The sequence below is a fragment of the Gymnogyps californianus genome, chromosome 1 (genome assembly GCF_018139145.2).
Source record: "Gymnogyps californianus isolate 813 chromosome 1, ASM1813914v2, whole genome shotgun sequence".
In the NCBI taxonomy this organism is placed as follows: domain Eukaryota; kingdom Metazoa; phylum Chordata; class Aves; order Accipitriformes; family Cathartidae; genus Gymnogyps; species Gymnogyps californianus.
In genome coordinates, this window is record NC_059471.1 from 117,558,587 (window position 1) to 117,585,461 (window position 26,875).

General features: G+C 42.2%; 1 protein-coding gene across 1 annotated transcript; it reads left to right on the forward strand.

Moving 5' to 3' along the window:
- Positions 1-25,446, forward strand: MPZL1 (myelin protein zero like 1). Its single transcript, XM_050915735.1, has 6 exons — positions 1-70; positions 1,992-2,152; positions 5,471-5,684; positions 10,353-10,485; positions 13,810-13,915; positions 19,988-25,446. The coding sequence occupies exons 1-6, from the start codon at positions 52-54 to the stop codon at positions 20,087-20,089; spliced, it is 735 nt and encodes a 244-aa protein (XP_050771692.1). The 5' UTR covers positions 1-51; the 3' UTR covers positions 20,090-25,446.
- The last annotated feature ends 1,429 nt before the right edge of the window (positions 25,447-26,875 follow it).

Here is a 26,875-nt window from a genome sequence, read left to right on the forward strand (position 1 = left end):
AGGGATAACCCGATGGGACTGAGAAGTTGGTGAGTTTGAGAAGTGAACAGCATGGACTCTGAATGGCAAGGTGAATGACTGGTGGTTTCTTCTGGTTTTGGTTATTGGTATGCTTAATTCTCTCACCCTGCAGTGCTTGCATGCTCATTCCATGTCTCCTGGGCATGTGCTCTGCCTTCCTCTGGCTTGCCATGCTGGTTGGATGAGAGACAGCAGTTCCTGCAAAGCCATGCACATGGTGATTGTTGGGTGTACCCAGATGGCCAGGGTGTTTTCATCTCTTTCATTGTTCGACCATTTCATTGACTGAACTACAGCTTACAGAGCTCGCAGGCTGTCTGTATTGCAGGGCCAGCTGCCGCTGCCTGCTGTGTTTGTGGCCCTGTGCCGCAGCCCGTCAGCTGGAGTTGCCCAATAGACTCGGTCATCTTGGGGCAAGGGAGGAAGACGGGAAGTGGCACAGCTCATGTGAGCTTTGTTTTCCTGGGGAATGAGGCTTAAAGTCGCATATGTGAAAGATGGTTTCTGAAATTCTCTAGGGAGCATGGGCTTTGTTTAATTTTAAGCTCCGATAAAGTAACCTCGTTTATGGCAAATCTACACCTTAGGATGGTCATATCACTTGAAAGAAGCTTGCTGTCTAACTTTTGAAGGCTGCTGAGCTGGTAGCTCTCACTGACTAAAAGCATAAACCCCATGATTTAAGGACTAATGTAGGTGGGTTTTTCTTATTTGTTTTGTTGGGTTTTTTTAAACTGTCTTTGACTGGAATCTTTCTCTTCCGTTTGCCTACTTCAAGAGCTAGTTTATTCAAAGCTGAGAAATAAATCAGCTAAGATACTGAAGAAGCAGGAAGGCTTGCTTCCCTCTTCTGGTAAGGGAGGAAAACCTCTGAATTTAAGATATTGTAGCCCAGAAACATAGAATTATGTGATCAGAAGCAGATTACTAGTACCATCTCTATGCTGAAAACCATGGTTTAATAAAATTCAAAACTTACATTTGGGTTACCGGGGGCACGTCACATGCGCGCCCACCCACAGTGATTTTACAAGATTTTTGCTTTCACATGGACGTGACACAAACGCTGAAAGACATTCTTTTGTGATGTCACAAGATCACGCTTTGTTTCTTAACATAAACTTGAATGAATGTACAGAGGTATCTTTGCTTAAATCTGGATAGCAATAGTGTCTTTGCAGTTTAAAAGGTGCCAGATAAAGAATATGTTCAACAGGTTTTCCAAATCATGCTGAATTTCACTAACTCTGTAGGAAAACTACCAGTACAAGCACAATATTAACCCTGATTACTTTAAATTTGGGGGGGTAGTTGTGGTCTGCTTGCCATTTTGACCGTGCATAAGCCTCATGGTAGAAAAAAATTAAACTACTCTCATGCTTCTGAACTGTAGCTGAGTGATTATTTATGAGGTCTTGCACATGAAGATCTTGAAGCATGCCAGAGAGCAGGAGCAGATGGCGTAGCTGGGAGCCAGAGAGATTTACTCCTCAGTTTCTGGAGGTGAGCTTTTGTTCTGTCTACAGCTGAGAAAAACTGGAGATGGGAAATAAGATGTGAGCCAGAGAGGAAACTGAGTAATAGCTGTGTCCAAGACGTTAGTTCCTCCGATGGGGCTTATTTATTACAATGTCTGCTGGCAGCTGGTAGGAAAGAGTTTTAAACTCATCCTTTGCACCATAGAATTGACTTCCACAAACTGTTGTAGAGGAAGCATCTGTGGACGGAAAACGTCCTGTAGCAGATAATACAAGGAAAGATAAGTGAACTGGCCTGCTCTATACTTGTTTATATTGCAGGTATAATGCAATGACTGTTCACACACTTGATGTAGGACTTGTTGATGTCTCTTCTCTTTTCCCCTTACAGGCAATGTGATTTGAACAGTTACCACTTCAACTTCCTGATTCTCGAAACAGCACTGATGCCGCTTGTTCTCCTTCTTTCTTCTTTTTACCTTTCCCATGCAGTCAAAGTATCAGCAGTAGAGGTCAACACACCGGAGGAGATATTTGTGGAGAATGGGACAGACGCAAAGCTTCCATGCACATTTACATCTGTGGAAGTGATCAGCAGTGCAGCATCTGTTTCTTGGAGTTTTCAACCAGAGGGAGCTGCAACTCGTATCTCAGTAAGGAATGGCTATAGGGGAACAAACAGGGGAGGCTCTGATAAGTGTGCAGAGGTCTTCTAGTTGGTTCTGAGGAGCAAGCAAATATGGATTGGAGCCTCCTTCCATATGTCTTGTCTCCATCACTGTGGTTTTAAGGGGGCTTTTTTAGAGTTATTTAAAAGTATTGCCATATGCTAGATCTCTGCAAAGACTGGAATGTGCAGCGGCTGAAAAATATACTAGTACTTTGTTAGTCAGAGGAGAGAGGTGTTGGTGTGGTAGCAGTATGTATGAAGCAGATGAGCATCTAGGAATCTTCTCATAAGTTCTATATCCTCTTGCACTTGAAATGAGCTGCAGAGCTGTGCACTGAATGATAGTGGTCACAGAACTTGAATTACCACTATTAATGTTACATTGTGTGTTGTGCATGTTGCTTATTTTCTGCTTGTGTACTGTGTAGCCTCTATTTGAAAGGGTTTAAAGTAAGACCAGTCTCCCTGGTTTCAGATCAGAATTGAATTGCTCAAATCAGTAAGCAGTTACATCCTCATATTTTAGTTATTTGACAAGTAAAAAATCAGACTAGCAAGCAACTTAGGCTAATAATAATTGCTGTCACTTACTTCCTGTATGTTGAGCCCAGGTGTGCTCAGAACCTTTGGGCGTGAACCTTCAAAGAAATGGCTTTGGTAGGTTGTTAGCTGTCTAACAACTGTTTGTTCCTCTGTTACGTAAGCTGTGCACATCTGAATCTGAGCTCTCTGACACTTCTGCTTCCCTCTTATTCCTTGCCCGGAGTGAGAATTTAGAGGAAGCAGAACAAGGGACTCCGGGGCAGCAGGGAAGATGTGGGGACAGCAGGTTGCTCAGCCTGTTAGTGTTTGTCTTCTTCCCTCTGCTGCAGATATGAGATCATTTAAACTCTAGGAGCCCTTCAATGCTCAGAACAGAAATGATCCCAAACAGTGTACGAGCATCTTGCTCAATATATAGAGCTCTGAAGAATCAGCTTCTGAACTCTCAGTGAATAAATATTTAGTTTTGAAAAGGGAGCTCTTCTCTTTGGGAAGCCAAAGCAGTAGCTGGGCAAAAGCTTAAGGAATTAGGGCATATTTCCTGCCAATGTTGAACAGGGAGCATGAAAAGAAGCCATCTGTTTGTATGTTTTCTGCTCCCCATAGAAATATCCACCATATATCCTGTTTTGCCCTTCCCTTTCTGCATCACTGTCCAAAACCCTTATTGTAGAAGTACAACTTCAGGACATAACATTTTTTTGGATGTGAAGTCAATTTAGACATTCTACCTGGATGTAGTTATCAGCGCAACTGAGAGAAAAGCAAATTATCTTGAGCAGAAGTGACCCAGCATGACCTGATGTTAGTTCCCTGTTTCTTTTGAGGGGTTGGGGGAGGTATAGAGGGAAGATTTTTTTATGAACCCAAGTCATGTCAATTACATGGCTTGGTGAGCATTAATTTGAAAGATCAATCTCATGATCAGCTTATGTCTGAGCTAAGTCCATGCTTCTCCTGAAAAGAATGGTCCTGTGCCTCATTAGAATCAGCACTGGCAATCTTGTGGCCATGTGGTGAGGCTGACTTAACTGAAAGCTTCCCTTGCTTGTCCCCTTCCCCCTCCACATGCCCGGTTATAGAGACATCTCTGCGTGAATGAAACATCTGATGACAGCAGAGTTTCACAATCTGCTTAAACCAGTCTAAACCCATCAGCTTTAAGTTTCAGAAGAAGTCTCATGTTAAATCACTTAATCATAGGCATGGAGTGGCTTGAGTCACTTAGCTTGTGTTTCAGGACATATTTTACTTTGTGATTTCTCCTCCCCCAGGCGAGGACACCTAGAGAGCTGAGGAATCTGCCTCTTGCCTTCTAGACTTCCAGTCGGATGACTCCCCCTGTGCACAGGGGTGTAGTAATGCAGTGCCTCTGTGCTAAAGGTTATAATCCAGCTGGAAATGCTGCAGACTGATGCAGATTTCCTCCAAAATGTTGACAGATGACTGTGTGCTAGCAGACTTCCTACCAGATGAGATAGTTTGTTGAATTTATGCTAGCCTGTAGACAACAGATAAGTGTCAGATTGACTGCAGCACAACAGATGGTCATGTGGACACCTGATCTGGGTAAGATTTGTGCTGCCAAATGATCAGGCCTGATATTGAGAGTGCGGGTCTGATAGAGGGGATGTTGGAACGGCAAGCCTCAGATCAAGGGTAGGAACAGGAAAAGAGATGGGAGATGACTTGAATGGAAAGAGGACTGGCTTGTAGCCAGTCTGTTCTGTGGCAGAGAGACTGCTTTGTAAAGAAGGCTGTAGAAAGAGGAAGCTGGACTATTGTCTTAAATTTCTTTAACCATGCTCTGGAGACAGAACTGAAGAGAGTTCGAGTTGATTCTTGGTTAAGTTTGTCTTGCTCTCTTTCAGAATGTGAAATTAAGAATGCATGTGGTCCTGCAATACAGCCTTGATCCTTCTCTTAGGGTTATGGCCAGTGTTCAAACATCGCATATGTTTGAAAGCAGAGTTGTCCTGTAGAAGTCTATGCACTTCCACTGCTGTAAATTCCAATTTTGGTCAGGTATAGTGAGGAAACATGCAGTTTCTCCTCAGACTGTACTAAACAGGTTCATTCTTCAAGGATTTTTGGTCATGTCTAGGGAATGCAGGGCCAATGTGCAGCTTAGTCACCTAAAAACTGGGAAACAGTTATATTTAGTCCCTGTGAAGGTTTCTGAAAAACAGCTAGGTACGCTCATGGGATTTTTTTGGAGGTGGAGGGAAGGAGGGTATTGCATGTTAATTCAGCTGTGCTGTAGTTGCAAGTAACACACAGCAAAACACAAGATAGGAAACTTGGTATCCTTTTCCTACTAGGATGCAGAAGGCTTCCTGTGCCTGAAAGACAGATGGCTGTGAACCAGAACTGTTCTATCCTTTAATTATTCCCAGGTTACCAGCCTTTTTCTTTCCCACACCTCCTTGTCTGCGAAACCCTGTGTTCCCAAACCCAGGAAGAAAACCCCAAGCAATCCAACCACAAAACAAAACAAAACCAACAGAAAACCTAAACTTGCAGTCTGTTGTGGTAGTATGATTGAGGTATAAGCCATAGCATGGTTATGTGATCAAGAGGCAACAAGCCAGACTAAAGTGGTGAGGCAGGAGGAAAAAAAAATCTCAAATACTCGTTGTGTATACTAGCTGTTTATAATACAGTGGATTCTGGGAGAATGCTGTAATAGTGAGAGAAGCATGGTAGCTCTGTAATCTCTAATTGGCTTGTTTTTATATCCTCTTTTCCTTGACTACAGTTTTTCTATTACTTTAATGGAAAGCCATACCCTGGAAAGGACATACCATTTAAAGACAGGATCACTTGGGCTGGAGATCTTAACAAGAAAGATGCTTCTATCAGTATATCAAACATGCAGTTCCGGGACAACGGCACTTACATCTGCGATGTCAAGAACCCACCTGACATTGTTGTCAAACCAGGAGAAATCCGAGTTAGAGTTGTGGAGAAAGGTATGCACCCTATATGATTTTTTTTTCTTTACTTCCCCCCCCCCGCCTTCTGTGTCTATGTCACTCTTCTTGGGGGTGGGGGAGTAGCCTGGAGGGAACAACTATCTCTTTAATTCTCTTCTTCCAGGTCCTAAAAATCGAACTGATATTGTCAGCTGTTTAAAAAACTGAATGTCATACCCTTTTCCTCTATACCCACTAATTCCTATGCTTTTAAAAAGTATTAGCAAAAGCTGATGGAAGCCTTAATGAAAACCCATCCTCTCATTTCAAAGTCCTATGAATTTTTTTTCTGTATTGTACTACATCAAGGGTTAGGATGACTTTTGAAATCTGGGGAGAAAGGAGAGAAAGTGGCAGACTCTTCTTTTTGGAACCCATCCAGTATATATACTGGAAAGCAAAACTAATAATCTAGCCTGAGCACATCCTGACAGACAGTGAAAAGCTACTGTCTTCCATGAGGAGGTGTTTGTGTTTGATGTGCATTCAGTCTCTTTTACTCAGATGTTCTTACAGTATCCATGGTGACCCTTATAAACTGCAAGGGCTGGCTACTTGCAGTCATTTAAGGCTTCTGGTTAGCATTTGGTAACAATGATCACAGTTCAAGAGCACTTATATTCTGTATGTCAATTTGGCTCTTTATTTCCCTTGGCCATCCAAAACATTTGATTGTTCTAGCTAAGCTGGAGGTCAGCCAAAGTGTGACTGTTCCTACAATGAAATGGTTCTTACAGTGATCAGATTTCCAAATTTATATTTAATAAGGACAAGAATAAATGTTGGATTCATAAATGGCAGCGCTGATACAGCTATTCCATTAGATTTTTATATGTTAGGGAAGATACCTACATGTATGCTCTAATTAGAATGATACTGTTGCTCTAACAGGTGTGTACCCCTGCTCATGAGGTCATTCTGTGTACTTATGTAGGTAAGGTCTATATCTAACTCTTCTCTTCACAGGGCAGTTTGAGTTGGATGGGACCTCCGGAGGTCCTGCCATCACTTAGAACTTTCTGTGTCTTGGAAGTTTGAAGTCTATATAAAATAGGGTCAGTTTATTTTCTTACAATGTATTGATAGTCTCTATGAAGAAGCAGTAAAGCAACTGCTGGTTTGGCAAAGTCAGGCTGTCTTGGCAAAGCCTCTTCAGATTTTAACCCAGGTTAAGCAAATGAAGACTGACTTCAGTACACTAATTCAGCTGATATTTTTCAACAGACTTGCATGCCGACTTCCCCATAGGTGGAGCATCTGGACAAGAGAATCTCACTGTTTCTGAAGGGAACCCTGTATTTGGCAATACTTCTCGTCATCAGAAAAATGCTGCAACAATTGTCTTCAAATTCTTAGGAAGACCTTGAAAACAGGTTTTCAAGCTATAGCTGTAATGCTGTCTTGCATTCTGACTTTACCTGAAAGTACTGGTCTTGTAATAGGTTGTAACTCATCCTGAACTGAGCTGGAGAAATTTTTTCAATTGAAATAAGTACCTGTTGACTCTTGTGCATTTTTTTTTTTACTATGTATACATTTAATTGTTCTGAATCATATGTTTGGTGTTGTAAACTGTTGAAAGCCACATACATACTTTACACATTTAAATGATCTCATAGATGCTTGGTTAGCCGTAGATTTTGGATTAAACATTTAGTAAGTTCCGGGTTGGCTTAACTGTTTAAAATTGCCAAGCCAAGCTAACTCAGCTGATTTTCACTGCAGTATCTACATAGTGTTTGCACAAACAGCTCCATCAACTACACTGGAAGAATCCTGCTGGCAGGGATGAGAAGCAAGACTGTTCTTTCACTAGTGCATCTGAATCTGGAAAGGACTACTGTTCAAAGCCTAAATGACAGAAATTTGTAGGGAATTCCAAGTCCTTACATGAGGCTGCCCCTACTTGTAATAGGAAGGTACTTAACACTGTGTTCAAGACAGTTTGTGTTATCTGGAGGTAGTACATCTTTGATTTAAACTCTTACGGGGGAAAAATTAGTATTGTCGTCTGAAAAATCTTTATACTTGGCAGCAATGGAAAACTTCAGTTTCCTGCGTATTTCATAAAACTGATACTAACACACTTTCAGCGAAAAGGGAAGTTGCTTTGAATTATGGTGATACTTAGTGAAAAGTGTTCTTTGAAAGGCTGGATTTTTGGCTTGTGTTAAGCTATTAACTTAAATGTTAGCTTTCAGAGCTGGTGTTTGGTTATGTAGCTGGGACTGTCTGTTACAATGAAGTCGTTGGCTGATCTGCAAGTACTTATGAGGAATTCATGTAACTGTGGAATGCTGAAAAATATAAGAAAAACATGGTGGGGAGACATTCTTCAGCTGAACTATGTGGTCATAAAATTGCGTGAGCTTTTCTATAGTCTGTTGGACCATGTTCTGAGAGGCAATAAAGCCAGACTCTAGTTTCACGTGCAAACAGTTGCATTTTTTTATATGGTCTTAAAAACCTCTGTCAACAGAACATAACTGCTGTCCTTTACTCAAATTCAACCAAGCAAAAAACCCCCCCTGAGTCAAAGAAATGACAAAACTATCAAATTTTTAATATCACTCTTTCAGCAGACACTCTGCAGTATAGTTTTGGATTGCTGCTTACTTTCTTGCTCTGAAAAAGTGTGTGTGGTTTTTTTTTTTTTCTTGTGTACAGGGCAACAGCTGGTCTGCTAACAGAAACACATGTCTGTTTTGATGCTTTTGCAGACAGTTATTCCTGCACTTGGAAAGCTGAAAAAGCAGAGAAACTAGGGAACTCCTATTTCTTACATGCCTCAAAATAAATTTGTTTATCTTTGCATGGGGCTCAAACACAATCTCAGTCTTATGTACCTGAAAAGTATTACCATTTGTAGGACTCTCTTCCTTGACAGTAGATGGATCTCTGGACTGCTGAAAGCTTCTGGAAAGAAGGGATGTCTTCCTCTAAATTGAGGCACTCATGTCTTCATCTTTAATTTCTTAGTAAGACTCTAAATTACCATGTTGTTATGAATTGGCATCTAACACTGGAGAGCTAGGAAAGCTGCTGATGCGATACTCGGCCAAATGATGGTATGATCAGTGAAACAGCTAGAGATCAGGTAGCCCTTGTCCTGAAAGTCATTGAACTCAAAATGAACAGTACTAAATGTAAGCCCTGTTTTCTTAGTATGATGCCCCTGCTTCAGGGTACTGTGTTGTGCTGCTCCCTTCTAGGTAAGTATGTCAAAATGGCTTGGTCTACAGACTGCTTGGTCTACAAACTTGCTGGGAATGCTTTGTATAAGCGTGGTCTGTGGTCCTTGCTGGAATGAGTCCAGCAAAGGGCAACTGAGATGATTAAGGGACTGGACCACCTTTCACACAAGGAGAAGCTGAGAGAGCTGTGGTTGTCTAGCCTGCAAAAGAGAAGAAAGGCTCAGGGAGATCCTCTCACCAGGTATTTATGTGCATTGATAGGACTGAAGAAGACTGAGACAAGCTCTTCAGTGGCGCTTAGTGACAGGACAAGAGGCAATGGGTGTAAATTGAAACACTGGAAATTCTGTCTGCACATAAGAAAACACATTTTTACTGTGGTTGAACACTGGAATAGGTTGCCCAAAGAGGTTATGGAGTCTCCCATCCTTGGAGATAGTCAAAACCAAACTGGAGAGAGTATTGAGCAAACTGTGCTAGCTGACCCTGCTTGAGCAGGGGGGTTGGACTAGACAATCTCAAGACGTCCCTTCCAACCGCAACGATTCTGTGATGATCAGATGCAGGTATCTGAGAGAGATTTTTCTATATAGGATGTTTTACCTGTTGGATCTTATGCTGATTCACTTGTATTTGGTGCAAGTAGCTAGTGTAGCATGGAGTCTTGTAAACCCTCTGGTCTAAGATGTTCCTTGCATTAAACACGATGTGGGGGGAGGAATTTCATTTCTTACTGTGTATTCTTTATCTTGTAAGTCTTTTGTACTCATTCTCTGACGGCTTTTAGTTCTGGCTGCTCTTTCTTGGCCTACCCTCCCCCAAAATTATATTGGGGAAAACATGAGTAAAGCAATACTGTGTTCCTATAAGCTTATTTCTAGTATTGTGCAATGATCCTGACTTAAGAAGGGAAAGAATGACTCTATAAAAATGTATAGAGATGTATTTTGAGACACCAGAATCATGTATAAACACTCTTAAGAGTGACCATGGGTACTAACTAGGCTGTCTGCTGTGTGCTACCCAGAGAACACCCAACCTTTAGCACTCTTAGTTGGTTAGCAATGTGCTGCATTCAAATCTGCTTTCAAGTGTGCCTGCCTTTTCCTGTTGACCTTGCTGGGAATTGCCGGATGAATGTAACTTTTTTTTTTTTCCCTTCAGATACAAAATGAGACAGGGTTGTCCTCATTGTCACTTGTGTTCCCTGACATGTAAAAATTCTTGGTTCAATATAAACTCTCTTCTGAAGGACGGTGACCTTAAGAACACTCTTGATGTGTGCTCTGTTTGTACGTTATTCTGCTGGCCGCCTGCTATCACTACCACTTAGGATGCATGTTATAATTCCTGGATATTACATTAGTGCCTTCTGCTCTAAACGAATCCAAGGTCAAGAGCGTTTGTGGTTTGCACTTCTGTTAATCAGGGAATGCAGAAGAGTTGAATGTTTTCTCCCTTCTCTCCCCAGACAGCCTGCCTGCGTTCCCCATTGCCATGGTGGCAGGGATAGTCATCGGTACGGTTACAGGTCTCTCACCGCTCATCTCTATTGTCGTGTGTCTTGTCATCAGAAAGAACAACTCTAAAAAACGATACTCTGGGTAAGAGATCTCCCTCCTCACCTGTGGATGATGTGAGGAACAGCAGCAGGATCAGAGGGAGGGCTTAGAGCGGGGTAGGAGTTGTTTCAGCCAAGTCTTGGCAACTATGGGTAGAGATAGGGTATGGCCATGTGGAACGCTGGTCATCTGCCTGTAATGATTATGTTTGTACTGTGCTTGAAAAGACCTGCGGACCATGAGTTGCACCTGAAAATCACTGCATTGTTGGAGCTGATCCCCAGCCACAAGCATATATGCCCTAAGAACATGTAATCCAAGATCCCCTAGCTCTGCTCTGTTCTGCTTCCCTTTCCTCCAGCCCTGCTTCCCCCTACCACCCCCAAGCCTCAAAGGAAAAGTGCCACACATGCGCTTTTCAGGAATGCTCTGTGTTAAGACTGGATTTTTCAGTTACCAGTGTCTGGCTCCTGAGCCTGGAGTATATTTGCCAAAACCCTGTTCATCACCACACTTCAAAGTAAGGAAGGAGTAGCCACTCTGCATCCATTCTCGTTCACTGTCTGTTTTTTGTTAACTGTAACCATCCCTGCAAGGTTTTTAGTGTTACGAGGATAACTCCAAAGTGAAGCACAGATCTTTGAGTGGACATACGAAAAAGCAACAAGAACTAACAAAGGCAGACTAGAGTCCTGTGGTGATGGAGCTTGGTGCTGCTGGGGGAGGTGCTCCTTTTTTTCTCCTCTCTAATTAGCTGGTAATTTGCTTCTATAAGAAAGAATGAAAATTATAGTAGTCATATAGTAGTCATAGAAACAAACCCCAAACTTAGAACTTTCTTCTGTTCTTTCCCCAACAAATATTCCTGCTTCCTGCAGGTTCTTTGGGTTGCCTGTGGGATAAAAGAAAGTTACTCCAAAAATAAACTTGTGGGGATTTCTAAATTAAACTTTGCCCTGTCCTTTTCCCAGTTGGAGAGCTTAGAGAAAGTGAGTTGGCTATTGCCCAATGGTAAGGCTAAATATAGCAAAGGTGGCTGTGTGTGCTCAAAATGGTGTGGAAAGCCTGGTTTTCCCTTTCTGCATGTGTCCTTCCCCTAAGAACTGAAAAGAAGTCTGCAGTGTCATGCACCAGCAGTGTGCGTGAGGTAGCCCACTTGCCTTGCTTCCCAGTGGCCTGCTCTCCAGTGTCTTCCTGCTGAAGGACAAATGCTGGTGCTGAGCCTGGAGCAGTAGTTCATGCACTGTAATTTCTTGTAGTAGATTTAACTACTCTTGGGAAAGTAATCTCTGAAGTTTAACTACTGCTTTCACTGACCATGCCAGCTCTGCATGACGTGTAAAGAGAAACCAAGTGTGCTGTGACCCCCTCCAAACTTACGGACTGTCTTCTACATGATGCTAACCCAGTGTGTGGTGGTGGCGGTGATGAGATGCACTTACTCTTAGATAACCATTCTGCTTTGAACTGAGGTGGGCTGGGGCACTGCGTGGCATCTGGAACCCCTGCATGGCCACAGTCTTCGTTCATGCTCTGACTTTGGTGTTTTTTCATTTTTTTTTCTTTCTGCCTTGGTGTGCTGGGATCGGATCCTGCTTACCTTCCTCTCCTTACAGAGATCCTGATATAGACGCCAGATTGGGAATGTAACAGGGCTGGGTCTTCTCTTCCAGTCCCACTAGACACCATGGTAACTAATCAAGTTGGTGGTTGCTGTTAATACCTGTGTGTATGTGTACACGTTTCCTCTTCCTTTGCTGACTAACCAGCTAGCTCTCTGCTAACATAACTTCACTGTAATTTGTGCTGGAATCTGTTGGCAAAGGGATGATGCATTTCACTGGGTGCTTGGGTTTCATTGTCTCATGTCTAACTGGGGTGGGATTGCCGCTTATCCCAGATGGTGTCCCTCCATCTCTTCCAGCAGTGAACTTGCCAGTGCAGTGGCTGAAGCACAGGAAATTCAGAGCCCTTTCTGTGTCAAAATAAAAGTAAATTCCCTGTAAGTGTTCCTCTGGCTCAGACAGCTTGGGTGTTTGAAAACTTGCAGTGATCTAAGTGCATTAGTTGCTTAAACCTGAATTATGACTTTAAGATAGTGTAGATCTGAGGAATTTTGTGAATAAAGCGAACAATTCATGATTACATCATTTTGGTAACAGAAGGGCTGCTTTGTCTCTGAGACAGTAGAATGCCCCTCCCTGAGATGGCTGGGGGCAGTATTTTTTTTTTTTTTTCTCTTACTGCTGCATGTATGAGGAGCTAAGTCTTCTATGGTTAGACTTACCAAAGGATAAAAAATGATTGCCCTGTGTGGAGGTGGTCTGCTTAGTGTCCTCGTTTGTTTGTTTCTGTACTTGCTTTGTACACTGTCTGTCTACAAAGACTCGGGGAAGAGGAGGCCCAGTGGTCAGAGGGTTGTGATAGCAAAGGGAACTCCTGTGTCTGCTGTCAAGGAGGTGGCTAGTTTTCTTTCCTGGGTGCTTGGGTATGAGGAGGTAGACCTAGCTTTAGAGACCCATTACTGCATTGCCCAGAAGCTACTAACGTTAAGTTTAAGGGCATTTGCTCATGTACTTAGCTCTGTGGTATTCATTTCTGTCTGTCACAGGCTTGTTTTCTTTTCAGTCTTGCTTTAAGCAGATAGAAAGAAGCAGAGAGTGAAAACTGGCAACCTTCTTTTAGGGGTGTTGGTTCTCACCACAAGACAGTTTTCTTGTTTGAAAAACAAGATTTGCCTGATTAGACATTCAGGTAGCTATATCAGGGCGCACAGCTTACATGTCACGTGTGACTTAAAGTAATTGCTCCAGAGACTAGTGTCTGTTGTGAGTGGGCAGAATTATTTTGGGATCGTAGGCTAACCAAAAGCAAGAGTTTGGTAGGAAGTACCTTTCCGGTATGGAGAGCTGGTGGCTTTTGCAAGTGTTCACTCTAACTGTAGCACTAGTATAACACTTGCCTCAGTGACTGGGACTATTTAGCTTACAGTTAGAAGATAATTGCTGTTTACCACTGTTAACTGAGTCTGAAGCCTCAGTGAAGAAAACGCACATAGTTTTAGACAGGTTGGGTTGAATGCGAATATCTAGGGAATGAGTTTTGGAAGAGCTGCTGTCCTATGTTAATAGTTGTTCCTTCATGTTGCTTACCAGTGAGACTCTGGGAGGAAGGCTAGAGAAATGTCTGGGGAGAGATGACAAATTATATGTGTTTATTTCAGAATCCATTATGTTCATTTTTGCTTTGGCATAATCTGCCACATTCATCTTGCCATCACTCGTTTTTTGTTTTTGTTCTTTTTTTTTTTGGTTTTTTGTGCCTCTTGAACATTGTCGTGCAAACTCTGCTCTGCCACCTCGTCAGCTGCAGTACATCTGAGAGCTTGATGTCACCGGTTAAGCAGGCTCCGCAGAAGTCGCCCTCCGACACAGAGGGTCTGGTAAACAGTGTGCCCGCCAGATCACACCAGGTAAACTGCTTCCTGCTGCTTCCCGAAGCAGGATCCTCCCAGAGTGCGGGGGAGATGGTATGGAAAAGATAAAGGCAGGGTGGGACACATGGATTAGGTGCTGTCTGTTAAGGTGATGAGGGCTGGGAGGTAAAAGTGTCTGCTCCGAACAAGGGATGGGCAGTAAGATGGGACTGGTGAACTCTTCCGTAGAAGGCTTAGTGCAATTGAAAGAATAGCATCTTGATGTTAGTTGAGATGGAGTTTTATGCCCTTTTTGTACTAACGTGTAAAAAAAGATGGTTCTAATCTTGTGCGTTAACAAACACAAGTGGTAGTGAAGTGCAAGGATGAGAGCCTGGCAAGGATGAGGAGTGGGCAATGGGTAGCTGTTTAATGTAGAGACAACATTATCTACTAGATGTGTAATCACCGCATAAAGCTGCCTAATCTGTTCTAGGATTGTAATGGGGAGGAATTTTACTTACTCTCTCATCACTGTGAAGGTGCATGCTCTGTGGCATGTAATTTCTTCACAAGGAAGTGAGCCAGCGCAGTGCAAACGCTGACCAGTGATGATCAGTTTGAAGATGACTCTTGCTGCTGAGAGCTCTCCTCTGCTGAGCCACCCAACTTTTGTGGGCTTGAAATTGCCACGCTTTGTCTTGTGCTTGCTGCTGTTGGCAAAGTTCTGCTGACTTTGAAGGAAAAAGGTGGCTTTTATCCAGACTTAACATCCCATGGGAAATTAGTCAGAGGGGAGAGAGCATGAGTCAGACAGGGATTCTATGCAATATATGATTACCTGTTAACAGTGTACAGGATTTCCTTATTTGTAAGCCGTTTCTTACCTCTTGATTTGTGTATTCCCAGCAATTTTCCTGTGGAGGTATGGATCCTGAGTAAGTTTAAGTCCAAAATGGACCTTTTCTTAATTAGCCACCTTTTAGCAAGTGGCTGCAGAGTAGTGTGTGAACTGACTGGTTTCTAAATCAGAGTTAATACCTGGTTTCTTAATTTCTCCTGACAAAATAATGGAGATGTGTGTTAATGTGTTAACACTACAGGAAAAAAATACAGTGCTAACAGTGAGCTGGATAAAGTCAAAGTCCCTACTCTGTTGGGCTTCCAGTCTGGTTTTGAAATGCATCTTGTTCTTGGCAGGTGTAGTATTTCCAGAGTTTTAGCACATAGGGCCACAAAGCTACCTACTGACTTCAGAGAACAGTTTTTCTCTGAACATAAAGGCAATATCCTCAAGTTAGAAGACTTAAAAATAGTTCAGATTTTGACTGGAGTGGGTATAGTAGCAGTAGGCTGCCTATGAGGCCTAGATAAAGCTCATCTTTTCTAGTTCATGGAAGGGGCTTCTAGAATGGGTGAATGAGACAGGTGATTCCTGCCTCCCCTTCCCCCCCCCCCCCCCCAAAAAAAAAAAAAAAGAAAAAAGAGAAAAAGCTTGTGTGGGTTGTATGTTGCAGTAGCTGTTGGAGTCAACTTCCTTAGGTCAAAAGACCAAGGTGTTTTATCTAATTACAGTCATGGTACGAAGCAGTACATGCAAGTGCCCTGAGAGTTACATGGAGGAAGAGTTTTGCTGTTCTGCACTTACATCTTGAAAGCAAAAATACTTTTATCTTCTCTGTAACATTTTGGTGTGGAAACTTGCTGTGTCCTCACCCTTCCATGTCCCCAGTGTTCTAAGTCTCAACGTACTGGAAGGAACATGTTGGAGGAAATCTAAACTCTGTAAAGATAACTCAGAATCAGTGTCCTTTTGCCCTTCTGTAGTCACTCCAGCCTGCTTATTCCGTGACAGAGTCCTCCAGGGTCTTCTTGCAGGTAAGTTCCTAAAGGAAACCCCGAAGTGTGAACACTCCTGACCTCAAAGGAAAAATATGGCAAATGGCCTTATTTTTGTTTAGTTTTAGTTTAGTTTTTTAGTTTTTGAATCTCTTTTTGTCAGGCAAAGAAAGCTTTGTCTAGATTTTCTTTTCTTGGCAAACATTTGTAGCAGCAAGTGGTTCCTCTGCCTTCTGTTAAGCATTTGCCCCATCTTTACAGAACAGCAAGTAAACATATTTACTTTTCTTTAAAAAGATCCACAATAAAATCAGGGTAGATCAGATTTTGAACAGATTGTTTAAATCAGTGAGGAAACTAAATTTCAATTGATTACACTTATATTTTTAACTTCTAGACATTGTTTTTAAAAAAAAAGGGTGATATCAACATGCAAATTAACGTATTTGAAATCTAGCATCACATATAAGTAAACCCAGATATTTCTTGGTAATCAAGAAATTAGTTGTAGTATTCAAGCTATTGTGTAGGTGAAATGCTGATATTCAGATTCCTAGCAGTTCCCAGAAGCTGTTGCAGGCTGCTTGCTGATTCAGGCACACTTTTGTGTCTTGGATTGCCTGGCAGTTTTGGACCAGTGGTTCACACAGTCAGTGCTGCGGTCAAACAGTAAAGGCCCATGGACTTCCTTGTAGCCTTTTACTTGGTAGGATGTGTAGGAAGTGACTGAATGCTTCGTGCTTCACTGGTGGAGAACTGTGAATACAAATACACAACCCCTGCCTCTGCAAGTTAAAAACAGTAATAGAGGTGTTCACTTTCAAAGAGTTGCATTTAAATTAAATTTATTAAATGAAGTTTATTCATTTTGTTATTTATGTACCAGTTGTAAGAATCAGTGATGAAGTATTTGTCCACATCACTTCTCAGCTGAAAGTGCACTTGAGCCTGCACTTCCTTTGTGTTTTGGGTGCAAGTTTTATCAAGTGTGGACCTTGCTTTCTGGAGTGCCCCAGAGTGCTGAAAGTATGCATATCTGATTCTGTGAATGTTCAGCTGGTTGAATCAACTCCACTTGTTTTCGCTGTGTCTTCCTTCTTAGCAGGTATGTTGTGTCCTGTCAAATTTGTATGTGGTGTTTCTTCTCCATGCCATCATTCCTTAGTGACTTGTATTCTACCATTACTGTTATTTGGATGAGTGAGAAAAGCATTTCCAGTGAAGGCAAGAACTATATGTGTTTCCCACATGGATGTCCTTGTTTAGCTAGTAATCTGGGTTACAGCAGGCAAACTGGAAGGCAGATGTGTGTTGTCCCAAGATATGCTAACTCCAAGGTGGCTGTCATTTGTCTTTGTGCTTTGCAAGTAGCTGAGTAGTCATTTCTGGGCAGGCTGAAGGACCATGGATCTTAAAGTGTAACTTCCATAGAAGTGCATTTCTGATGTACAGAGCAGTATGGTATAGAGATCCTAAGCAGGTAGGTGTGTCGGTGTAGAAGCGGGGAGCACTAAAGCTACATTAACTTAAGTGCAGATCTCTGGCTTTGCTCTTTCTGATTTAAGACATACCTAACAGGCTATGTTGAGCTCTGTTCCAGGCTTTGAACTGGACCCCAGGACCCTGGGAAGGAGCAGTTTATGGTGCCAGGAATCTTGATTTAACTTTCAGATAAATTTCCTGGAGCTGGAATCTGTGGCAGTCGCAACATCTTTCAGAATCTAAAAAATTTGAAAATACTGTAGACCACAGTTAGACCATGATGGTCGAACTTTGTAATTCCTTTTTCTTTGCTGTAACTTGCAATTCATGACTCTGCTGAGAAACCCTTAGCAAGGTATTGGTACATCTGCTACTCTCTTCCCTTCAGTTCTGAACGGAAAAATCGCAAGGCTTAGGGAAATGCTGGGTTTTATATGGCAGTGCTGGTCTGTCTTCTGGTTCTGAAGAGTCAGGATGAGCTTATTTGGGATTAGGTGAAAGTTCTGAATTGTTTAGACTTTTTTGAAGCTTTTACTTGTGGAAGAAGAGTCTTTACAAAGATTCAGATCACTGAAGGTATCAAATGTGGGGAAAAAAAAATGGCCCTGGTGCTGATTATAATCAGCTAGAAAATCAGTTGGCAGCAAATCAAATAGATGGAGCATTATAATAAATCCTTGGTCCTCCTTTTCTCTGCGTTAGCTAATCTACCACTTATTTAGGTGATAGTGAACACATGGAAACAATGATAGCTTGGTTTGTTTGGATCAGGTGATCACACCAGTCAGTCTCTCTACCTGCACCTAACATGCTGGTTGCAGCAGAATAACTATACTTAACCTGGCATAAAATTAGAATAGTGATAACTGATCCTGAGTGAACTCCTGTGGTAGAAAATTGGCCCATCAGAATTACTTGAACAAAACTTGAAATGTCATAGTGAGTACTTTATGCAGTTGTAGATTTTTTTTTTTTTTTAACTGATAGGAAGTGCTCTTGAGCTGAATTTATCATACGCTTGACCTATGGCCTCAGGCAGATGAGACTTCCAAAATTGCTTACAAATAAACCTTAGGGTCAGTTTGCCTTGAAGTTTATATAGACACTGCACTCTAATTGGAATTAGTAATGTAATCCTGATACAATGTTGGAGACCAGAACAACATGAGAGCCAATAGCGGAAAAAGAAAAAAAAAAAAAAAAAAGGCAGCTCTAATGAGACTTGAAATCCAGAATTTTCTAAGACATCAGTGTCTTTTTTTTTTGAGCATTTTCTCAGTGTGTTATTTATATTCAGCATTTTATACCTGCTTGCAAGTTTTCATCCTTTTGTCCATCTTCTTCCTCTGTTCTTTATCACTTGGGAAATACTTTACCCAGAAGAAAGAAAATTTGGATTTAAACTACTTCTGAAAGAGAACAAGGTATTTATCAGGTGTGTGCTTTGCCATTGTGTTGAGGGGAAAACAGCTGTGCAGAAGTGTACCTATGGTCCTTCAAGGACTTAATTTTCTGTACGGAAGGTCTCTTTTCATCTCTGGCCCCTAACTGCTTTGGAAGATAGATGGAAGGATTTCTGGGTCAGTTCCATGGAGATGTTTTCTAATTTGGCAGGATACCAAAAGTACTGGGGAGAAGGAGGTAGGAGAAATGCCTGTGAAGGCTACTTCTTCCTGGGACATAACGGAAACAGAAACGGAGTTGAATGGATGAAATTGTTTTGAAGCAAAAACTGCTAAAAAAGCTGCAACCAAACTGAAAGATCTCTCCTTGTAATTTCCCCCACCCACCCACCCACCCCCAAATAGGACAGTCCCTTTCTCTCCTGCACGGGGGCTGTGTGTGGATGTGTGGTCTCTCTGCCCTGGTAGGTGGTCACAGCCGTCTGCTCTCTGCTTATGTCAGTTGGGGCATGCAGAATGGGAGCTGCAGGTCAGACCTTTCCATAAAGGTCCCACCTGTCTTGCTGGGTACCTACTCTTTATAGGCTGCAGTCCTGTCCTCAGCCCATCTCGAATAGCTGCAGTTCGCTTTCCTGTGGGCTGTGTTTTGGAGGATATGGTGTTTTAGGAAGGCGCTGGCATGTTTGCATGCTCTGCTGAAAGATGGTGCTGTAATGTCCTCCACTGCACCCCAGCAAACATAACAAAGATGTGTGGCCGTGCTTGCCCAGTGTGTCTGTGGAGGTGCTCACTACCTTTGTTGGCTCAAAAATCACGTAAGTATTCTGCACTACTGCACCGTTTCAGTATTTTCTGGCTCACTGCTGTGTAAGTCTTGGTCCCATCACTTGCTTGGGCAGTGACTGGTGTCATAAGGTGGCTGCAGGTTTGTTCTCTCCCTCATTATCCAAGTGGTACAGCTGTGCTGGGATTTACAAGACTTGAGTGGCAGTATGGGAAGTATACTCTTCTGTTTACTGGTAAATCTGTAGTACAGTTCCTCTTGAAAAATATTAAATCTGGCATCATCTGACTAAGCCACGTATCTTTGCTCCATAGCATGTAAGAATTGCTGCTTTTCAGAGCAAAGGATTCTAGATTTTGCTTTTTGTGAGAAGCTAGCAGCCGTAACAGTATTAAAGGGAGGAAATGGTGCTGTTTGGCATGCTCCTGATAGGAGAAAGGTGGCAGACTAGAGCTCATTTGTAGGTGAGGGTTCATTCCACCTGCTTCAAAGTGCCGTTAGCAGTCATAAAAGCTCTGTGGTCTTGCTTTAGCTTTGGTCTTGCTGCAGCCCCTGCAGAAGCAAGGGGCAATATGGCCTGTTCTGAAAAATACTGATTGTGCTTTTTTATTCTGTTCCCAGGGCCCAGTCATTTATGCGCAGTTAGATCACTCCGGAGGACAGCACAGCGACAAGATTAACAAGTCAGAGTCTGTGGTTTATGCTGATATTCGGAAGAACTGAGATGAGATCCTAAGCTATCCAAAGGAAAACACACATTCAGACTGGAATTGCTTGAACAAGATTTGACCCAGAGAACTCACATGTGGCCTTTGATGCCTAGGCTAGGACCAATGCATGTGCATACAGAGGGAAAGATATATATGTATTGTGTGTAAATAGTCTATTTAATCGTACAGAAGTGAGACCAATGTTGCATGTTGAAATGCGGTAAGAATTTTGCTTATAAATTGCCAATATTCATTTTTGTATCTTGTGTGACGAGAGAGAAAGTGAAAACTCGCATCACAATTTTAAAATATTTTTATCTTGATTATTAATGGAGAAACTGGAAGATGCCTGAAGAGTCTAGATTGACCTGGAGATTCTTTTTTTGCTTATAGGGCCTTATTTCTTTTGTTGAGGTGAATATAAAGAAGATATCTTCTTTATATGCACAGAGTTCTTTATGTGTACAGGGTATTCCTCTTTCCTTGGTCAGATTCTCAGTACACACTGCCTTCTCATATAAACTAGATACTCTCACTTGGTCTTGTAAGCCAAATTGTGACTCCTAGGTATCAGAAATATATGTCTAAGCAGTGTAAGTGAAGGAAATGTTTAGGCCTACCTGACCTATGTAACACAGGTCACAGAACTGTTTAGTTCTGTATTGAGCCCATCTGTTCAAGCTTAGTCCTTTAAGGTACAGGGATAGTGTTGATCTAATGAATTTTGTGAAATGGTAGTTTACCTGTGAAAACTTAAGAGCTAGTGAGTTAAAGGGATAGGAAGCTATGGCTGTAGGTAGTTGCCTCAGACTCTGTTGAACCTTTCAATGAAATGTTTCTTCCTCGAAGCTCTGTCATTTCATAAAAGCATGAAAAAGGGCTCCAAGGGATCTGGAAGCTGTAGTGTACTCCCTCACCTCTCTCCCATGGCTCCATTATACCACTGTCACTTCCTTAGAGATGCTTTATCTGTTCTTAAAAGCCTGTAGTGGAGGCTGAATGACCTCTGGAGGAAATCTAGGGCTTCACTCTCTGTTTTTTTTTGTGTGTGGTTTTTTTGTGTAACCTATATTTGCACAGAGGATGCGGAGGGCAGTTTATTTCCTTCCTCTCTGCAAGTCTACTACTTGAATATAATTTCCCAGCTTCTTGTTTCTAGATTAAACCTCTCATAGATTGTTAAGGATCTCTGATCATTCTCTTCTGCTGAAGAGGGTCTTTCTTTAGCTGACCCATTTGTATCCTGAAATCTGGTGCTCAAAACTAGAAGTGGCATTCCAGCTGAGGTCTTCTCAGAGTAGCTTATAGTAGAAGGATTTCTGTTTTGTACATCCTAATGTGGTGTTGGCTTTTCTGTAGCAGCAAATAATTTTCAGTTTGGTCTACCATAACCCCTTCTCTCTGATTCTTACCCATTTCCTAGTTCAGTCTATTTCACAGAATCAGTCACAGAATGGTTGAGGTTGGCAGGGACCTCTGGAGATCATCTAGTGTCTGTCCCCCCGCTCCGCCCCCAAGCAGGGTCAGCTAGAGCAGGTTGCCCAGCACTGTGCCCAGTTGGGTTTTGAGTATCTCCGCAGATGGAAGCTCTACAACGTCTCTGGGCAACCTGTTCCACTGTTTGATCACTTAGAGTGATCAAACAGTAAAAAAAGTACTTCCTTGTGTTCAGGTGGAATTTCCTTTTTTTAAATTTCTGTCCATTGCCTCTTGTCCTGCCAGTGAGCACTACTGAGAAGAGTAGTGCTCTTCATTCCCTCCCATTGAGTATTTATACACATTGATAAGATCCCCCCCAAGCCTTCTCTTCTTCAGGCTGAACAGTCCCAGCTCTCTCAGCCTTTCCTCATATGAAAGACACCCCAGTTCCTTTATCATCTTTGTGGCCCTGCACTGGACTTGCTCCAGTAGCTCCATGTCTCTCTTGTACTGGAGAGCCCAGAACTGGACACAGTACTCCAGGTGTGGCCTCACCAGTGCTGAATAAAGGGGAAGGATCACCTCCTTTGACCTGCTGGCAATACTTTGCCTAATGCAGCCCAGGATACCATTTGCCTTCTTCGCAGCAGGGTCGCACTGCTGGCTCATGTTCAACCTGGTGTCCGTCGGGACCCCCACAAGGCCTTTTCCGCAAAGCTGCTTTCCAGCCATGTGGCCCCCAGCATGTACTGGTGCATGGGGTTGTTCCTCCCCAGGTGCAGGATTTTGCACTTCTCCTTGAACTTAATGAAATTCCTCTTAGCCCAATTCTCCAGCCTGTCCAGGTCCCTCTGAACGGCAGCACAACCATCTGGTGTGCCAGCAACTCCTCCTGGTTTTGTATTGTCTGCAAGTTTGTCTCTACTGAAATTATGTTATGGCTTTTTCAGACCTTGTCTTCAATTTGTCAGTGGAAAACTTAGTTTGAATTCTCGTCCTGTCCTCCAGTGAGCTTGCAGCACTCTTAGCTTGATATTTGCAAACTTAAGCCTACGTTCCACTGTAACATGAAGTAAATGAAAAATAGTTTTAGGCCCATGGCAGACCCTTTCAGAACCACATTAGATAATCCTTTAATTATGACAGTGCAACTTTAGTAACTATTTTTGTGTACAGTGTTTCTTTTGCCCAACAAATTTGGGTATGCCAACACTATATTCTTTTATCAGGATCAGACTTCACTGGTTTCCTGACACCTGCCTTTGTTAGAAGCCTCATTAAGATCAGGATGAATCCTGCTGCTGCTGCTTTCCTTATCTACCAGGCTGTTACTTCCCAACATTTGTTTTACACTTAGTAAGAAACAAACACTTTTGACATGGTTGATGGAGAAACTTGATTTTGATCTGCCTGTGTTCATCCCTGTGCATCACCATCTTTCTCCCTAGACATTTTACAGTAAGAGGGAGAAATGTGATGAATGTAGCGATCAAAAACTTGCTGCTATGAGAAGATAGGGCTGTCCTTGGCTCTGAAGTCTGCTACTAATGTTTGTTTCTTTTCCTGCTGGAATATACTGGAGAATCTGAGCACAATCCTGCTCTCTTTCTGACTTTAAGAAACACACTGATGTGGTTGGTGCTAACTTTAAGAAACACACTGATCTGGTGCTAACTTTAGGAGACACACTGATCTGGCTGGTGCTAACTAGCTTTAGGAAACATCTCCTTCCATTGCTTTTGTTTAGCTACAGGTATGTTCATATTGCCTATACTGAGGAGGCTCATTGCAAGGCTGCTTGGATCCTCTGTGTGAAGGCAGAATGAACTTGGAAGTGTTTTTTAAAAATGCTAAACATCTTTTTAGAAAGAAACAGAAGTCCCTTCCCCCAGGAATAGCAGAAATCAGTCTGAATTCCTCTCCAGTGCAAAGGCTGTTGCATTATCTTTTTGGTGATGGAAACATGAACAATGTAGCTATTAAATAACTTACTCAGGCTGAAGTCAAAAGAACTTGAGGTAATGCGAGACAACACTCGTGAACTTTGTCCCTCATGTTATCTTAGTTTGTTTAATCATACAATAACCTGTGCTGATGAAAGGGACTGATGCTAAGTTGGCTTACTTAGTAAAGTCTCAGGAGACAGAAGACTTCTACTTCCTTGATGGGTAGCAAGCAGAGATTAAAATCAGACAAGGTCATCATACCCTGATGTTATGGTGACCAGAAGTTTAACTCTGTTTGCTCTACAGCTATTCTCTTAATTTGCTGATGCTGTTCTTTGCAGGTGGAAAGGAACAGCTTGGACTTTAAGGAACACTAAGTGTGTTGTCCTTGTCCTCTTGTAGTACTGCTGCTAGCTCGTTTTAGGACCATCTATTTTAAAAAGAAGTGCTGCGTGGCAGGCTTGCTGTAGGGGTAGGCAGCCTCTCTTGAGGCGGTAGCAAATGACTAAAACTGTTACGTGGGTCATCACTCTTGGATGGTGGAGCTGGGGAAGGTCTGTGTGATGTGAAAGACTTGCAATGAATTCTCTTTTAGTCATCATGCAAACAAAACTGAGATCAATCTGAAATCCATTTCTCAGCTGAGGGGAAAAAAAGGTCTTCTATGGGTAAAAGTGACCTTCTACCCATTGTAGGAGTGCAGTTTTGGATCGCCAGCCTGGGCTCTGGCAGCTAAGCCAGCTGGCACCCCCTAGAGCCAAGGATATGAATGGCATCATTCATCGTCCCTGTTTTTAACAGAACTGTGAAGTGGAAAAGTTTTGGCTTTTTACTAACAGTGGGTATATTCTTCCTTATTTTGATTACCAGAAAAGAATTTTAAGAAGAGGATTCCAAATAATTATAAAGTATCAATCTAAGTAAATTGGTAGCTGTACTCAGTACATCAAATCTGCATTGCCCCTTTTGACTTCAGCAGTTGTTCTGTGAGGGACCTGGTCAGCATGTTCATGAAATGGCATTAAGAGCCATTACAGGGTGGCAAATATATCCCTGTAACTAATTGAATGATGTGTCATTTATAACCGGAGACCCATAAGGTTTTGTTTTCTCTCAAAGCTTTAGTGATAATTCAATTTGTGACTAGAAGAACAGGAATTAGGTTTTTAATGTTTTTAAACCTGTGAGAACTGTTTAGGTAACCATCTATCTTGTAACTGCAGTAAACGTGTATATGCAACTTAGAAGCTGCATTGCCTTAGAGTGGATTCATTGAGGTCAAGTGTGGGCTGTTTGATTTATAACCAAAATACCTTCACTCTGTATTGAAATCTTGTCTTGGAATTTTACATGATTAATGTATCTACATAGGACCTCAAATACAAAATGTTCTTATTGTGTAATAGGTGATGAAAATATTTCCTCTTTAAAACCGTCAAAGCTGAAAAGGTGGGTAAGACTTCTGGGCTGTGGCCATACCCCTGCGGTGCTAGTATTTAGGTAACATTTTTATATGGGAGACTACAAAATCATATTAACTATGCTCAGCAATTATACTCTTCCTGAGGCTTCTCTTTCCCTTCTCTTCACTGCCCTAAAGCTAATAAGCCCTTTCATTTAAAGGTATTTTTGCACTCTGAAATGTAAGTTCAATGCCTTTGGAGATCAGTGTGCTGTACAATCTTTTCTGTCTCCCTGCAATGCCAGCTGGTTTTATGTGGTAAATGTAATTGGAAACGTAGACTGGGTACTTCTCTTTTGTAAACCTCTGTCTTGGAGGTATGCAAGAGAACAAACACTTGTAAGACAGGTGTATAATCTGTGTGAGGGAGCTAGATGTGCATTGCGTGGTCTGATTACATGAAGAGCCAGTGTACCAACTGTTAGTGCTTTTGCTTTTACAGACTCATCTGGAAACATATCTTGGATATTTTTTCTTGAATGGACTTTCATGTTTTCTATTGTAATCTTGTGAATATTTTAATACACTTTTTTTTTCCCATTACTGGTTTGCTGGATGAGTCTTATCTGGTTAGGGACTGGGAAGGGAGGGGGACTGAAATACACCACCTCTCTTTCTGGCAATATTCTTCAGTCACTGCAGTCGCTGTCAGCTCAGTGAACAACACAGCTGGAGAGTTCACCATTTGAATTGATACCCTGTGTTACCACTTCAGCTAGGAGAACTAAGAAATGCAAGTGAAACTGTAGCAGAATACACATAGGAGAGAAATAGCTTAATGGCAGGACAGCCTCTGAAAAAGGGGAGCTGACAGGCTATCAATCAGGTGCATGTCTCATAAGAATGGAAAATGCTTTCCTTCGAGTATCCTGCATGAATACTTTGCACAGGATAATATAACATTATACATAGGGTGAGAAAGGAGGGGACATCAGTGCCACAACAAGGTGCTGTAGCTCTTGTAACTAGAGAACGGTTTCCTCTCCTCTCCACCCTTGCCATGCTGGAGTGATAACTCAAAGTAGGGGTGGAGAGAGACTTAGTAACAGGACTTCGCAAAACTCCAGTATTTCAAGGTCTTCATTTTCCTGAAAGCTGAATCCTGAAGAAGCTACTCTGTCTCACAGTTCTTTTTCTCCTGGATATAAATTCCTGAGCTCTGGTACTGACTCCTAGCTTTGGTGGAAGAGGTCTCGGAGAACCTGCCAGGCAAGCTCATTGATGCCATGCTCTGAGCACAGTTGCCTTGTACTTCTCAGTAACAGATGAGCTTTTGCACTGTGATGTAAAGCCTTTGCTCGGAAGCTATTTCACAGTGGCACATTTTTCCTCTTTACAGGAGAGTAAGTAGGGAGAGATGTTGACTTTCAGGGAAGGCTTCAGTGTTTATTCACAAACATGCCACAGATGGCAGCAGACCACTGCTTCCAAAGCTTTGGAGAACCGACATGTACATGTTTCCTGAGTGCACACCTTCACAGGAAATCTATGTACTTGAGGGGGCGGAAACTGAGTAATAGAAGTTTTGGCTGTTTATTTTTCACACTCCCAAGAACCGGGTACTTAAATGCACCCATATTCTGCCTCCAGTTGTAAAGGACAACAGAAGCTAAAACACCAGTGGCACGTACTAGTTTGCCCGCCTCTTGTTGAAGATGGTGGTAGCTGGGAGTCAAATGAGGCTATACATAGCTGAAGCTGAAAAGAATATCCTTACGCTACCAGGGAAGAGCATCAGGGAATGAAATGCAAATGCTACTGTTATTGGTTACTGAAAGTATGGTAAAACCCCACCCAGGTCTGACCGTGACATGAAAGAAGTTACTTCAGTCTGAGGCTCTGGCTGATTGTCACCAGTACTGTGTCACTCCTGGCACTGTGCAGTAGAGTCAGATAAGGTGGGGCCTCAGCAACTCATTTTAGGCACAATGCACAATCAGTTTCTTTTAAAGAGACAATATAAGACACACAA

Excerpts from the sequence above, each read along its gene's own strand:
- MPZL1 (XM_050915735.1), top strand. Across the intron at positions 5,685-10,352 it reads AGTTAGAGTTGTGGAGAAAG|ACAGCCTGCCTGCGTTCCCC; the intron begins GTATGCACCCTA and ends TTCTCTCCCCAG. Across the intron at positions 13,916-19,987 it reads TGCCCGCCAGATCACACCAG|GGCCCAGTCATTTATGCGCA; the intron begins GTAAACTGCTTC and ends TTCTGTTCCCAG.